Below are 14,430 nucleotides of genomic sequence, written 5' to 3' on the forward strand. Positions count from 1 at the left end.
AGGGCGAACACAACATCGACAAGTCGAGTCTGGCCAATGCCATTTGTCTCAGGTCTCCCCTGTCTCGCTGTACCTCCCATTTCCTGTCTGCCTCTCTATGAATACAGAGACATGAAGGATACCAATAAGACAGCAGAAAAGCCTGTTTCCTAAAATGGTAAACTATTTTGTTTAAAGCTCTGACAGTTACACAGGCTGCAGTTAAAAGCTGTAGTGAAACAGAACACTCACGACTCACAAACTGCTCACTCTTTAATTCATCTCTGGAAACCAAATTCCATGAGCTACACACGCCTGTCTTGGGTATTTGCTACCCAATCTTTAGCCAATGCGTTCCCCTTTAAAGGGCTGTTACTGTAAGACAATGTTACCCTGTATTTGTCCGTGTCTGTCTATCAGGGTAAAACAGCTCAGAAATGTGGGCCATTAAAATGTGCAGGCCAAAACAAGCTCTCTCTTGTATCCCGAGCCAAGCTGCTCATCATGAGAGATAAACAGACAACCAGTATCTGCTCTGTGCGAGTCTGGGGGCTAAAAACCTTCAAAGGAAAACTAATACTTCTTTGGTTAGGTTTTGATTGTGTGTCAGTAAAAGAAGAAGAATGTCACCTTTAAAACACTCAGCCTGCAGAGCTCACTAAACTAAAATTGAATCTGCTTCAATTACAGGTTTCAGCAGCTCTGGCGCGTTTTTTTTTTTAACATCAATAATGTCCATGCTTAACAGACAACAGTCATTAGCGACCAAGAAAACAGTGTTTACTTCTAGATTCTCCTCAGTCTCCAACTCGTAGGACGCCTCAGTATTAACACTGACATCTGCTTAGTAAGCATTTCATCTGTTGGCACCACAGGCTTATATAAAACATATATAAATATTAAAATATATATTTATCTATGGGTTTTAAGAACAACAACTCACATCACACTTAGACTTATCCATTGTGATACAAAAACAGAGATTATAGCAACGTCTGCAAAATAATGGCCAAGTTTTAATACTTAGTTATTCTCAATTTGTTAGTCTTCTCTATGCCAGAAAAAAGCTTTCCGCTCCCTGAAACCTCACCTACAAAAAGCTGCATTCAGGAGCACTCCTTTCTTTTCTCATCAACACACTATGGAAGGAGCAGCACACATCTACTGTTCAGCGAGCAGCTGTGACTTTGTTACATCCTACAGAAACAATTACAGTCAGCTGTTTGGCTTCAGTGATCCAATTCCTGGAGCTGAAGCGGTGACCTCTGGGGGCTCTTAATGAGGACCCGCCTGAGAAGCAGAGTTGGCTCTAAACCTACTGGACTTCACAAGCAGCCCTGAAAACAGCTGCTGATCCTAGAGGAACCCAAACACTTCCAATATTTTTCACTTGATCTTTGTCAGTTAGACATACAGAGAGAGTTTTGCCATATAGCTTGGTTCTGATGTGGGTTGGTTTTCTGGTTACAGTGGCAAACTATAGACAGTTATACCTGCGAACTGCTTGTGAATATTTGAGAGCCTACTAAATATGAATATGGGGAAGGTTCCTAAACTATAAGGGCATTTCCTTCTTAATATCTATGGACTTCATTGGTTTGCACACAGTGACAGACCCAGGGTGTGGCCTTAGATCTGCAGGACTTTACCAGACAGAGCAGGTCTTTGTCTGCAGTGGCCAAGTTCAGAGACAGAGGAGAAGAAAGGGAGGAGTCACCTGGTGTTTGTTTTACCTCAACGTCTGAGGACTGAGTGTCAGGTGCTCAGGTGGGGTTCGGGTGGCTTTGTTAAGTCACGATTCCAGGCAAACCACAACTAAATGCCAGTTTATCACTGAGGATGGAACCACCGCTACTGTAGGTTTCACCAATAAGTCATTACAATTAATGAAATTCACAGCATGGGTTTATTGGCACGGAAGCCAGGAGAGCACGTTGCATGTACTATGTGGGTAGTCGCAGATATTCCAAAAATAGGTCAAAAAGAATGTGTTAGGGCAGTACTGGTGAGTAAAAGCCAGAGTAAATAAGTTATGTTCTGGTTTATATAGTAGTGCCACTTCTTCTCTATCAAAATATGAAGTTCAGCAGGTAAAAGCAGCTGGCACCAGGTAAACATGAGCCACCCAGGTCCACCCACTCAGCCGGTCTCAGTCTGTTCGCTGACAGACCTCTCATCCAGACTGTATGGGTGTGTACACTCTGTACTCGCCTGACCCTGCCTCACTCTCCCGTTGGATTTGTTGCATCTCATAGGGCAGGTTTAATTACACTTTTGTCATTCTTATTTGTATATAAAGTTTGGCATCTTCACATAAATCTTAGCACAACTTCACCCAACTTCAAACTGAGCAAAGGTCTGTTTAACTAGAATATCTACAAACAGCTGTGGGGGTGTGCAGGGCTTTGAAATTTGAGTACAACAGAAAACTGTGCTTATTTTTTTAAGCAGTACTAAAGAAATACATACAGGAAGTGCTTTATTATCTAAAGCTGTACCACTTTTTAACTGAGTGCATATGATTTTTCACTAGTAACAAGTCCTGTTAGTGATCCTTTCCCTGCCTGGGTGGTTGTCAGCCAAACAAAAGTTAACAAAAACAAGACACTAACTGGTGCATGTCCAAATAATGACACATAAAACAGTTATGTGACCCACAACCACTGAATCAAACACACTTCACAGACCCTATCATGCAGGAGGACGAGAGACCCCAGCCCTTCGATGCTCAAAACAGTGGTGTGTCTCAGGACTGCAGCCATCATGCTGGAGGACGAGAGACCCCAGCCCTTTGAAACAGTGGTGTGTCTCAGGACTGCAGCATATTTCAAAATACAAGTCTAAACTCCTTTATTATAATATTTCAACCTCCATCTACTAGGCGAGCTACAAAACAGTTAAATGAAGTACAGACGGTTTCTGATGACAGTCCCATGTGTAATGCTTTACAGAAACAGTCATTAACTGGTGTTCACTCCAGTTAGGATCTTAACAAAACAGATTTTTCCTGGAACGGCAAATTTGCTTAAAACAACAGTGACTATGTTGTGACACAGATACTTTTCTGGTTGTAATGACCAAAATATGAGAAATATTTTCCCAGTTCTGGGCTGAAAGTTCTGGGCACAGCTTCTCTTAAACAGTGATCGTGACTTTCAGAAGTGTTAGCTGTGTTTTAACAAGTCTTTGCTTCAGCTCAGACAACAACTTGAGCCTGCACTGTTTTTCCTGTCAGACCGGAAGATTATAAAGCTAAAGCAAATAAACAGACGGAACCTCTGACAAAACCATTAGAGGCACAGTGGGCCTGAGCACAGCTGCTCCTTCAGTGGAGCACAGTTCCAGTAATGCTAGGCATGAACAGGAGTAAACACGTGTTCCCATTTACCCTGCAAGGAGACGCACGCATGCGTACACATGGTGCACATGCAGTAACTCACAGGACACTACAGTTTTATTGTTGGGGTAAAGAGAGATTTTTGCAAGTCCGGAAAACGGACGCATGATATTTCTGTCAACAGTTGAATGTTAGGGCCGTATATTGACAAGAATTGGCAATATGATGCATACAGGGGTTAAAATTCAATGAATTGGAATATATTGCAATACTATAGACAAGAAAAATACCACAATATGCATAAAATCTCCCACAAAAGAATGTTTGCATTTTTATGCACTCAGAACAGGGATCGGGTTTTGTATTTGTCACAGTCCCTGTAACATCCAACAACACAACACTACTTGCCATGTGAACTATTAATTACAAATCGATACTGTGTTTTTGGGGATCAAAACAGTATCGCAAAGTGTGATATCATAACAATCAAGTGTATCAATATTTTCTTACACCCCTAATGAGTGCTTACATAATATTTGGAATGAACTGCAGAGTCAGTGGTGGTGAAGCAGGTCAGGTGGTCAGGAGGACTACAAAGTCATGACTTTGTCAAAACACACAGAAGAGAAGAGCCCGAGCAACAAGACCCTGGAGGTACTGCTATCAGTGCTCAAGGACATGTCAGCACAAACTTGATTAAAACAGGAGTTGCCCTTTGGCATTTGACAGTTTTCATTTGTCATATGTTTGTTGGCATCAACACAGACTTAGTCATCCCTTCCACACTCCCTCTGAGGGCTCCTGCTCTGCCCCATGCTCCCACTGGCCCATCAGGCTTTACAGGCTGCTAAGATTAGAGGCTGATTAATGTCTGAGGCCTGATCACACCAGCAGCAACCTCCAGCTGGATGCTGGAGCCCAGGCGAAGCCAATGCTGAATCACACATCTTCTGATGCCCGAGTGTGTGATTTAGAAATTACCATTCTATTAATAATGTGTCAAGAGTCTAAGAAAAGAAATGTTGCAAGCCTGGAATTCGTTGTTTGACAGATCTCTCAGACTGTTGCACTCAGGATGCTGCAGATTCATGTAACAGGTCTATATCATATCAGCGCTGATCAGCATTGAACAGTTTTACAACAACATGTGGCCTGGAGCTAAACCTTTGTTAGCTGTAATGTAAACTTCAGAAAGACTCCCAAGCACAAAAATGGCTCCGTGACTTCTCCTGTTCCATAATAATGAAAACCAGCAGTAATCCCATCCATTCAAAAGCCTAGAAAATTTAGTTCAAGTGCCAGAGACACAGCATAACAAAAACAAGTCACATGAGCGAAAGAACCGATGCCAAGTGCCAACTGTAGCGAGCTCACATTTCAGTGGGATGAAAGGAAAAAGAAAGCAAATATCAAAAATAAAATGCTGCCTTCATTTTTGGCTGATTTTTCCAGTAACGCTGCTGCTACACCAGTGGAAAACGCAAATGGGACCCTGGAGAACGACGTGTTCTGTCTGCATCTGTCGCCTGTTGTGCCCTCACATTCGCACTGGCAAATCTACAGATTTCCAAGACTAGAAACTTACTGATGAAGCACTTTTGGCTTAATAAAATTTAGTGCAAATTTATACATGGAGAACGACGTGTTCTGTCTGCATCTGTCGCCTGTTGTGCCCTCACATTCGCACTGGCAAATCTACAGATTTCCAAGACTAGAAACTTACTGATGAAGCACTTTTGGCTTAATAAAATTTAGTGCAAATATATATATATATATATAAAAAAAATCACTGGTGCCATATTTCACTTAAACAAGAAGTTCATCACACTAAACTTTAAGGAGCTACCAACAGTGTTTACATGATTAACTCCGTTCAAATACTGCTAAGGCACTAGATTATTTAGGCATGAAAATAATTCTTAAGCACGGAAAACAGGTTTTGACAAAACAGTCTACTTAATAGCTTTTTCCTCAAGCTCCCATATCAACTGATCCCCTACTGAAGACAAACATCTCATACTTGAAACAGCTGAAACCCTGGAAAAGCTAGTAAGGAGACCCTGAATTGGAATTTCCAAAGTCAGGAATGAACTTTCATGCTAAACCTTTAAGCTAACATGAGATGAGAAGTCCTAAAAGTTCTATGGATGAGATCATAAAACAACTGAGCTTCCGTCAACATCCTTAATGAATGAGTATTAAATTGAAACTGCCCTGGAACAGTTGACTTTTCAACACCACAGGGGAACCCTGGACCAGAGCGTCTGTATGAAGCATCTGTTAATGTTTCTCAAGGCACCAAAATGACCACAAAGTGGGATTCAACGCTACCAAAAAACATTGTAAAACAGTCAACGAGACATATAAACTAACTACAAATAACTGAGGGACCATTAACGTGTCCATACCCGGGGCCCACCGTCTCTAATCCATCACCACTTGGAACATTATCATCAACACAAAATAAATAGATGGATTTAACAATTTATAAATGAATTAATCTGAGGATTAAACTTCTTGCTGAGTCAGTGAGCTTCCTGGCAAATGTCTCCAAAAATCACAACTAGTGTTACTGTCTGTAGCAGGCAAGAGCAAAGTAGCCAAGACCTTTCTAAATGAAACTGAAGACCTTTTAATACCTTTTATGGTCTAAGTGAACTTGGTGCATTTTAAGCCCTGCAGACACCCTGAGGACTATGGAGTAGGAGGAGGCAGCAGAGACAGACTGACAGAATGACTACACCGGCCATAAAAAGCTACACACACAACATTTCACTCAAAAACAGAAACAATGACAAAGTGCTGACATGCATGAAGGGGAAGAAGAAAATATCCACCTAAAAAAGAAGAGATGAAGGTGAGATGATGGAAAAACACTAAATGTAAATGGAACACCCTACAGAGACAAGTTCTCCATAACAGTGCAACTGCATCGCGCCTTGTGTTGACAAGAGAAGAACAACAAGAAATATCACATGTTCCATAGCTGATGCTGTGACCCTGGTACAGTCTACAGGCAGCATGTCAGACCTACCTGCTGCCTGTACACCTCGGTGGGCGTCTTGGAAAAAACACTTTCAGACAAACGTTTAAGAGGACTGATTTAAAGAGACAAACAGAAGCACTCACTATGGCCTGCCAGCTAATTTCCTCTTTCATAAAACCTTCTGCACCTTGAGGCACTTTATCTGCCCAAACACTCTAGACTTTCCCAGACATAAGACTACAAAAGAGCAGCTCTCAGTGGAGCCAATCCAAGCGGAGCACGGTGCTATTTACAAAATAATTTTACTAGCTAAGGGGCTCAAAATAAACTCTAATCATATTTCCTGTGGATTTTTAGAAACATGCACAGAGTCACTTAGAGCGTCTGTTACACAGGGCACTCCACAATAAATTACTGACAGCTTCAGAGGAGTGAAGGAAGGACAGAGTGGAGAAGGTGTAGCATTTGGTATCATTAGAAACTCATTATGGCTGCACACTGGGAAACCGTGCTGAGAGAGGGGGAAAGAAAAGGAGGTAGTGGACTGTTAACACTTACTGACAAACAGCCACTCTGCATCTGTGCATTCAGCGTGTCCAGCCTCGTTGCTGACTAAAGGAATAACTTGTGTTTCTACTGGGTACAGATAAATAGAGGCAGGCATTATGTTAGGGGATCGTGCCAGAGCTGGCCCCGCTGACACAAAGCGCTCTTTGTGGGATGAGCCAGTGGGCACGCCTCCAGCCAAGAGCTCTCACACTAAAACGCAGAGTCTTAGAGCTGATGTTCTGGGAACACAACAGCTTTGGCTGTTTTTGGCACAGCTGAGCAGGTCCACTGAGCCAAACCTGCTTTTCATACCAAGTCTCAGCACTATTTGGGCGTCAGAGTAAAGTAGGAGAGCACAGTGAGAGAACCGGATCTGAAGTTGGCATCAGCATGACTCACCAATTCGTGTCTCCAAGGGCAATATGGACGTGATTAAAGCTCCCAGTACTTCAGCTCAAAGCTCTGACAGTCACTATGCAGCATAATCTCAGTGTTGTTGGTTTTAATCTGTTACACATCTACCCATCCTGGATAAATGTACTTCTGTTCCTATGCCAGCAAACAAGTCGCTCCCTCTCTCAGGTCCTCCATCATTCAAAGACAAGTATCATACCAAAACATGGCCTTTGAGGCAGACCCAAAAGTAAACACCAGCTCAACATCTGAGCAATTACTTTGCAGCTGCTCCTCTGAGCGTCTTTTGAGCCGGGCCAGCAGCCCTGCAGGTGACTGCTTCAGCTCACTAACCAAATCAAAGCTGGGCTGATTGTAGTGATATCAGGAGACGACCAAACCACCAAGACAGACAAAGAGGAGGTATGGACACGACTCAACATCACGAATGGGCATCATTTTTAATTATAACCCACAAGAAGCAGCAGATCTAAAGGGTGCACAGTGTATTTCATGTCAGCTTGTATTCTCATTAACATCAGTGCCAAAGGGGTGCAGTCTCTCAACAGCTGTCCTCTACTTCGCTAAAAGTACAGCAACTCAGTAGAATCGGTGGCAAGGATTCTCATGCACACAACGCAGACCAACTCATCCTCGGTGGTTGACCCTCCTACCTGAGCAGAGAATGCCTTTGTGACGGGGACAGGAGAAGTCATCGCACTCGCAGAAGCTGCCATAGATCTTGCCGAACTCCGACTCGTAGCACAGACACTGGTTGCAGCTGCACTCTCCTCGCCCGCTGCAGACCTGCTTGCCTTCGGCTTCCCGGCAGGCGCTGAGGTACATGCTGCTGACTTCGCCCTCCTGGCACTCACAGTGGGCGCCCAGGTAGCCCGGTTCACAGAGACAAGTCCCACAGTTATAAGTACCTGGAAGGGCACGAGTTAACTTTACTCTACTGACATGATTCTGAATATAAATGCACACATTTCATGTATTAATTCAGTCTGCAGGATTATTTAGATACACATATCAAATTCAGTCATTCCTGCATCTTTTACACTTGTTCATGACTTTTCCAGTTAGTAATTTAAGGGACTCGCTACACTTAAGTGGACAAAAATTATGGGATGATAACAGATAGAAGTCAATATGTACATTTACTCGGTTTCAGATATCCATATGTCTCAATTTAAAAAATATCCAAGTTTAACAACAAAAAAAACACAAGTGAGGGCGTTTCCATAATTATGCCAAAGACGACAGTCAATTAAGAGGGTAAAACTACAGGTTTTCCCCAGTTATTTAAGTCACAATACCGGGTCTGGCATCACCGATTAAGATGTTTAATTTGCATGAAGGTTTCAACCCACAGGAAGCGGAGCAGGAACAGGTTTCTGTCAAACATGATTCACAAGAATCATTTTTTTCATCCCAAGGCCAAAAGTGGCTAAGTTTGGTGAAACTCCAAAAACTAAGGGGTGTGTCAGTCCTAACTTAAGCGTTTTGGTCTAAGAACAACTCACAAAGCCTTTAAGCTCTAAAAGTAGGTCCTAAGTCTGTGAGAAGCTGGAGGCAGTGCACTGGGCTCCTGCTTACAGCCCCCTAATGTGCAACAGTGTTTTCTAATAATAAAAACATATTCTGAGGGCAGATATTTAATAAGAATTCAGTCAGCTCACCAACAACCTGAAACATTCGAATAACACTGGAAATGGTTTCCACAACTCTGAGCTACTAGGACACGGATGAGCTCAGCTGTCCCACAGGAATATTCATCAAAACAAAACTGCACACCTCAAACCTGAGCTGCTTGACAGTAAATTAAGTGCACATTAAATAATTAACTGCAACAAATCCATACATAAAGCTGATTTCATGACCACTGCTGGATTACGTAACCAGTTGGTGCTGTAGGTAGAATTATCACATCAAAGTATGTTGATTAGTTTTGTCAGCTGGAAAATGTCACATGTTAATTAATGCCAGATACAATAAAGCTCACAAGTCTCTTTCGTTCTTTGGTCATAAATTAAATTTTTGTCCTCATGCGACTGTGTGATGAAATTTTTCACACCGACTGACGCACTGTGGACAAAGTGAGGAAGTTCATGATGTCATCCATAGCCACGGGTTCAACCCTGTCCCTTTGCTTATCTCAGGAGTTCCTCACTAAAGGTTGCTCTTAGCTCCTCTAAGTGTCTTAAGAGGAAACGGCTTCTAGCACCATTTAGAAGAACTCCTAATGGTAAGGCAAGAAGATCCTTTGTGAATACTCACAGGATTTGCTCTAAGGGAGCACAACAGTTTGAGCCGATTTTGACCTCGACTTTTCCTCCTTAGTATGCATTCAAACTGCTCTTTATATGAAATAAAAGCCAATGCAAAACTAGTTGGTCTGATGTGACTGGGCCGTTTCCAATTTTTGTTAACATTTTCGTCTCTGTAAATGCACGTACAACATCCAGAAATAAACAAAAACTAGGAAAATGTTTCGCAAGCAGACTTACCTATGGAGCTGCAGATTCTGCTGTTCAGTTGTGCTTTCCGGCTGCAGCCACAGTCACACTGATAATCCACAGTCACTTCCAGACGATCCTTGAACCCCACCGGCTTGATGGTGAAGCTCTGGTCAGTGCCACGAGGAGGACAACTCCTCGCCTCCACACTCACGTTGAACGATACCTACACAGATGAAGGGTGAGGTTTAAATAGAAAGGAGATGTCTGAATACTGTCACTGATGATGTCCTATGTGTTCAGGGTTCGTGTCAGGTTCAGATGATCTCAGAGACACAAGAGCAGCTCCAGACGGCCTTGGAGCAGCAGTATCTTCAACTATCTTTTGTTTCCATATTTCTAAGTGACCTGATCCCACCCTTCATCTTTTCATTTCAGCAAACACGGCCACTATACAAATGCTTGGCAGCTGCCAGCTAGCCTGTGGATGTGAACGACACGTGATCTGTGCTGTTATGTTTACACCAGTGGGCTCACCAGTTTACAAAGCAAAGCTGATGCTCCTTTCCAGCTCAAAAAGTGGGACATGACACAAGACCTACACCCATTTGACTGCACTGGGGAAGGAAGTCTTGACAAGAAGAGAAACCCAACCCTAGCTCTGTTTTTTGTTTCAACACATTCTACTGGGATTTTCCTCTTATTCACACATTCACAGCAGCCATCCTGCCTGGTCAATGCAAAGTTTGGCTTTTTTTTCTTTTGTGTTGCTTTCAACTGATTATGATGCTACGATTCTGCATAACTGGATGCTGAGAGAATGTTTGTGTTCAGCCTTACACCACACACTGTGTAGGCGCTCGACAAAGAAAAGAATGGTGGACAGTGACACATATTACAGCTACTGGGTTCTGTACTCTAGCTCACTAGATCTGAAATGAAAAAAATGAAACGGATTATGAGGTTCAACAGCCGGATGTCGAATTGCACTTTAGGGTGTTTACAACCATATCCGATACAAGGACCCTATATATATATTTTTTTTTTTTATTAAGCGGAAGGAAAGAGGCCGAGGATTAGTGAGCGTCAGAGCCACTATCCAGGATGAAACAACAAAGATCCATGAATACATCAGGAAGATGGCCCCAGCTGATGACGTGCTTAGTGAATACCTCAGGCAGCAGAAACCAGAGGAACTAGGGAAGGAAGAGCAGGAACCCTCATGGAAGGACAAACCCCTGCACGGTATGTACCACTGTCAAATAATAGAAGTGGCTGATATTAAAAAATCCTACCAGTGGCTGGACAAAGCTGGACTGAAAGACAGCACAGAGGCACTAATCCTGGCAGCACAAGAACACAAGAACAGGCTCTAAGTACAAGATCAATAGAGGCCAGGGTCTACCATACCAGGCAGGACCCCAGGTGCAGGCTGTGCAAAGATGCCCCTGAGACAGTCCAGCACATAACAGCGGGGTGCAAGATGCTAGCAGGCAGGGCATACATGGAACGCCATAACCAAGTGGCTGGCATAGTGTACAGAAACATCTGTGCTGAGTACAGGCTGGAAGTCCCAAAGTCAAAATGGGATACACCTCCAAAGGTGGTTGAGAATGACCAAGCTAAGATCCTGTGGGACTTCCAGATACAAACTGACAAACTGGTAATGACCAACCAACCGGACATAGTAGTGGTGGACAAACAGAAGAAGAACGCTGTAGTGATAGATGTAGCAATCCCAAGCAATAGCAACATCAGGAAGAAGGAACATGAGAAGCTCGAGAAATACCAAGGGCTGAAAGAAGAGCTAGAAAAGATGTGGAAGGTGAAGGCACAAGTGGTCTCCATGGTAATAGGAACATTGAGGGCTGTGACCCCCAAACTGGGAGAGTGGCTCCAACAGATCTCTGTCCAGAAGAGTGCAGTCCTAGGAACAGCCAAGATACTGCACAGGACCCTCATGCTCCCAGGCCTCTGGTAGAGGACCTAAGTTTGAAGGAAGGAATAAGACTGCTCCAAAGTGGGGGGGCGAGTGGGGAATTTTTTAACAGCTATGTTTGCCATACAAAAACAATACCACCAGGTGAATATACTTGAGCTCCGTCAGGTGGCATTCAACATAGGCTGACACACAAAGAGCCTAGGTCACATGTTGTCTGGACTCCTCCTCTAGTTGAGCACTGGAAGCACTTAACAAGTTAATGCAGGATATGGTTCTTATTACCATTGCTACCTCTGAGAGACGAGGCAGTCCAAGTAACTTCAAAACAGTGCTGATTTATTCAAAGGATCACAGGTAAAATTAACATTACACACTTGAGTATCTTGCACCTCCAACCTGCACGCAGGCAGATGTAACATGAAAGACCCTGAACCCACCAGGCCTATACATTATATCCCCTCGGTTGGGCTAGCCCCATACTACACAGAAACGTCAACCGAGACGTCTCTGTTACCAGCTCTGCAGCTGGTCATAGCAATAGTCAAAACATGAAGCAAATCAATGTGTGAATGTGTGTGTCTGTTGGTTAAGTGGTGTGTAGCGAAAAACATTCTCACAGACCTCTAGAACATGTCGTGACTCAAACATAGAGACAGAGGTCTACCATACCATAGGGTTACCATGGGAAAATCATAATACATATTATGGCTAAGGCTACAGTTCTACACGTCATAATAATAATATTAAACATCCTGTCTGCTGACAGTCATCAACTCTTCTCTCTAGTTATCCTTGACCAGATGTACCCTGTAGAAACTCATAAGCATGCCTAAGCATTTAACAGTCTAACTAGACATCCTATCTCCACTAAACATTTCTAATACATAAAGTATCTATCTGGCTAAAAATACCTAACATTAACAAGAGATACAATTAAATCTACTGTAAATGTGAGTCGTAACAAGGCCAGTTAACCCAGCCATGTGGTCCGTCAGGACAACTATGAGGATGTGAGGAAACAGAGGGGGCAACAAGTTGGAGGAAGCAGTAGTAGTGGTAGAGGACACTGGGGGGGTGGGGTAAGGAGGAGACAGGAAGTTGTACATTGAAGGATAAGAGAGAGACAGGCGTTTGGTTATCCTCTACTGTGCAAACTGCAGAACAACATTATGGCTTTACAACCAGAATTGTGTTTCACAAAGGCTTTCTTCATGGCAGACCAACACCAACATCAGGGTTACCATAGGAAAATCATCTGGAACTCTTACGACTGCCTGAAATTCAATTAACTGGAACAAAACCATTGAGAAGGTCAAACAAAACAACACATTACCTAATTCTAATGCTTCCGAGGTAGTTTGGACAAAAAGAACCAGTGGTATGTTAACGCAGGCTTGGCTTCATTCATATGTATGAGCCCATTCAGCAGTCATATAGTTCTGTCAGTGTTACAGTGAAAAGGATGCCAGCTTCACTATATACACTCCTGCCAGTTTACTTCTCTCATGGCCTGCAGGTTCACAAGCCTCCTCCTGCCTACATTTGTGTGAGGTCATTGAAATGCAGCATCAGGCTCAACAGCAAACTCACACAGACACAGTGACTGACACTAGGGCCGTGGACTTGGCCATAACCTCAGTTAAGACTGGGAATCTTGGCACCCAGCAAATTGAGCTGCTACCCTTCATCTTATGAGCATGCACATTGGTGGAGAGCCCCCTTTTCATTCACTGGTGTTATTCAGCCTCGACCATTCATTCCCATTGCAAATGTGTCCCAGGAAAATAAAGCAGCTCAGACAAGAGCAAAGTACTCCAGTGTGTTGAAGCTCACAATGTGACAGCATGTATGAAGCTGCCCCTCACTAGCATTTTCACTGGATCCAGGGCTCAATACAAATCTTAAGTGATGCCTGCATGGAATATGCAGTACCCACCAGACAGAGCTTTGTGCAAAATTCAAAGTAATTAAAATGTACCATCATCCTGGGTCACCTAACCTCTGCTGCTGTTCAGAAAAAACAGCCATGAAAAATGCACAATTCTTTAAACATTTAAGATATTATAAATGTAAATAGTATAAAACCTGGTCTAAAGCGGTAAGTGTTTCCAGGAGCACAGTGGCCCCAATAACAATGAAATGGAAAAGGTCTGGAACCAGCAGGACTGTTCCTCTAGTCAGCCATAGGGCCAAAATGAGGAACTGAGAAAGACCAGGGTGTTTCCACCAACAGAGAAACGGTTCAGTTCTGCTCAGGCTTCACACACCAAAACACTCAGAAGAGAACCAACACATTTAAACCACTGCACTATTACGTCTCAGCGAGCATGATGTAGGTAGAGACATGCAGCTTCAAGCTGGTGTGTAGCCTACCAGTAAAATCAAAGAATCAGCAGAAGAAGACGACCAGGCAACAACACATCTCCATTTTGCTTCTTCTTGGTCTGCTTGGCAACAAGTCTCTGACTGTCCTGGACACTGGTTCCAAGTGAGCCAGCTCTCTAGTCTCTGTAAGACACACTCACTGCCGCTCTGGCCTCAAGACCTCTCTGCTCATCCTTGACAGTGAGAACAACACAATCCCAATCTAAGAAACTGAACCCACAGAGCACACTGGGCAGAAGGACACCTCTAAGGACATGTTCAGATTGGGAAAAAAACTGTGTTTACAAAAATGCAAGGAGCAAGTCTCTCACTGTCCTTGACACTGACTTAATACGAACATGTTGCTACATGTACCGAGGAGAAGATCCAGAAAGTCCAGTTTGAGTAACAGCTCTATCAG

General features: G+C 43.3%; 1 protein-coding gene across 2 annotated transcripts in view; it reads right to left on the reverse strand.

Annotated features, from left to right (window-relative positions):
- itgb5 (integrin, beta 5) overlaps positions 1-14,430 on the reverse strand; it is a 51,761-nt gene that overhangs the window by 25,541 nt on the left and 11,790 nt on the right. For both annotated transcript variants that reach the window (XM_020621716.1, XM_020621717.1), the window contains exons 10-11: positions 9,755-9,929; positions 7,919-8,173 (exon numbers count right to left, since the gene is read on the reverse strand). In XM_020621716.1, coding sequence (XP_020477372.1) covers positions 7,919-8,173; positions 9,755-9,929 — 430 coding nt within the window. The remainder of the gene's footprint in view (positions 1-7,918; positions 8,174-9,754; positions 9,930-14,430) is intronic.

This window comes from Monopterus albus, unplaced genomic scaffold (genome assembly GCF_001952655.1).
Source record: "Monopterus albus unplaced genomic scaffold, M_albus_1.0 scaffold266.1, whole genome shotgun sequence".
NCBI lineage: Eukaryota > Metazoa > Chordata > Actinopteri > Synbranchiformes > Synbranchidae > Monopterus > Monopterus albus.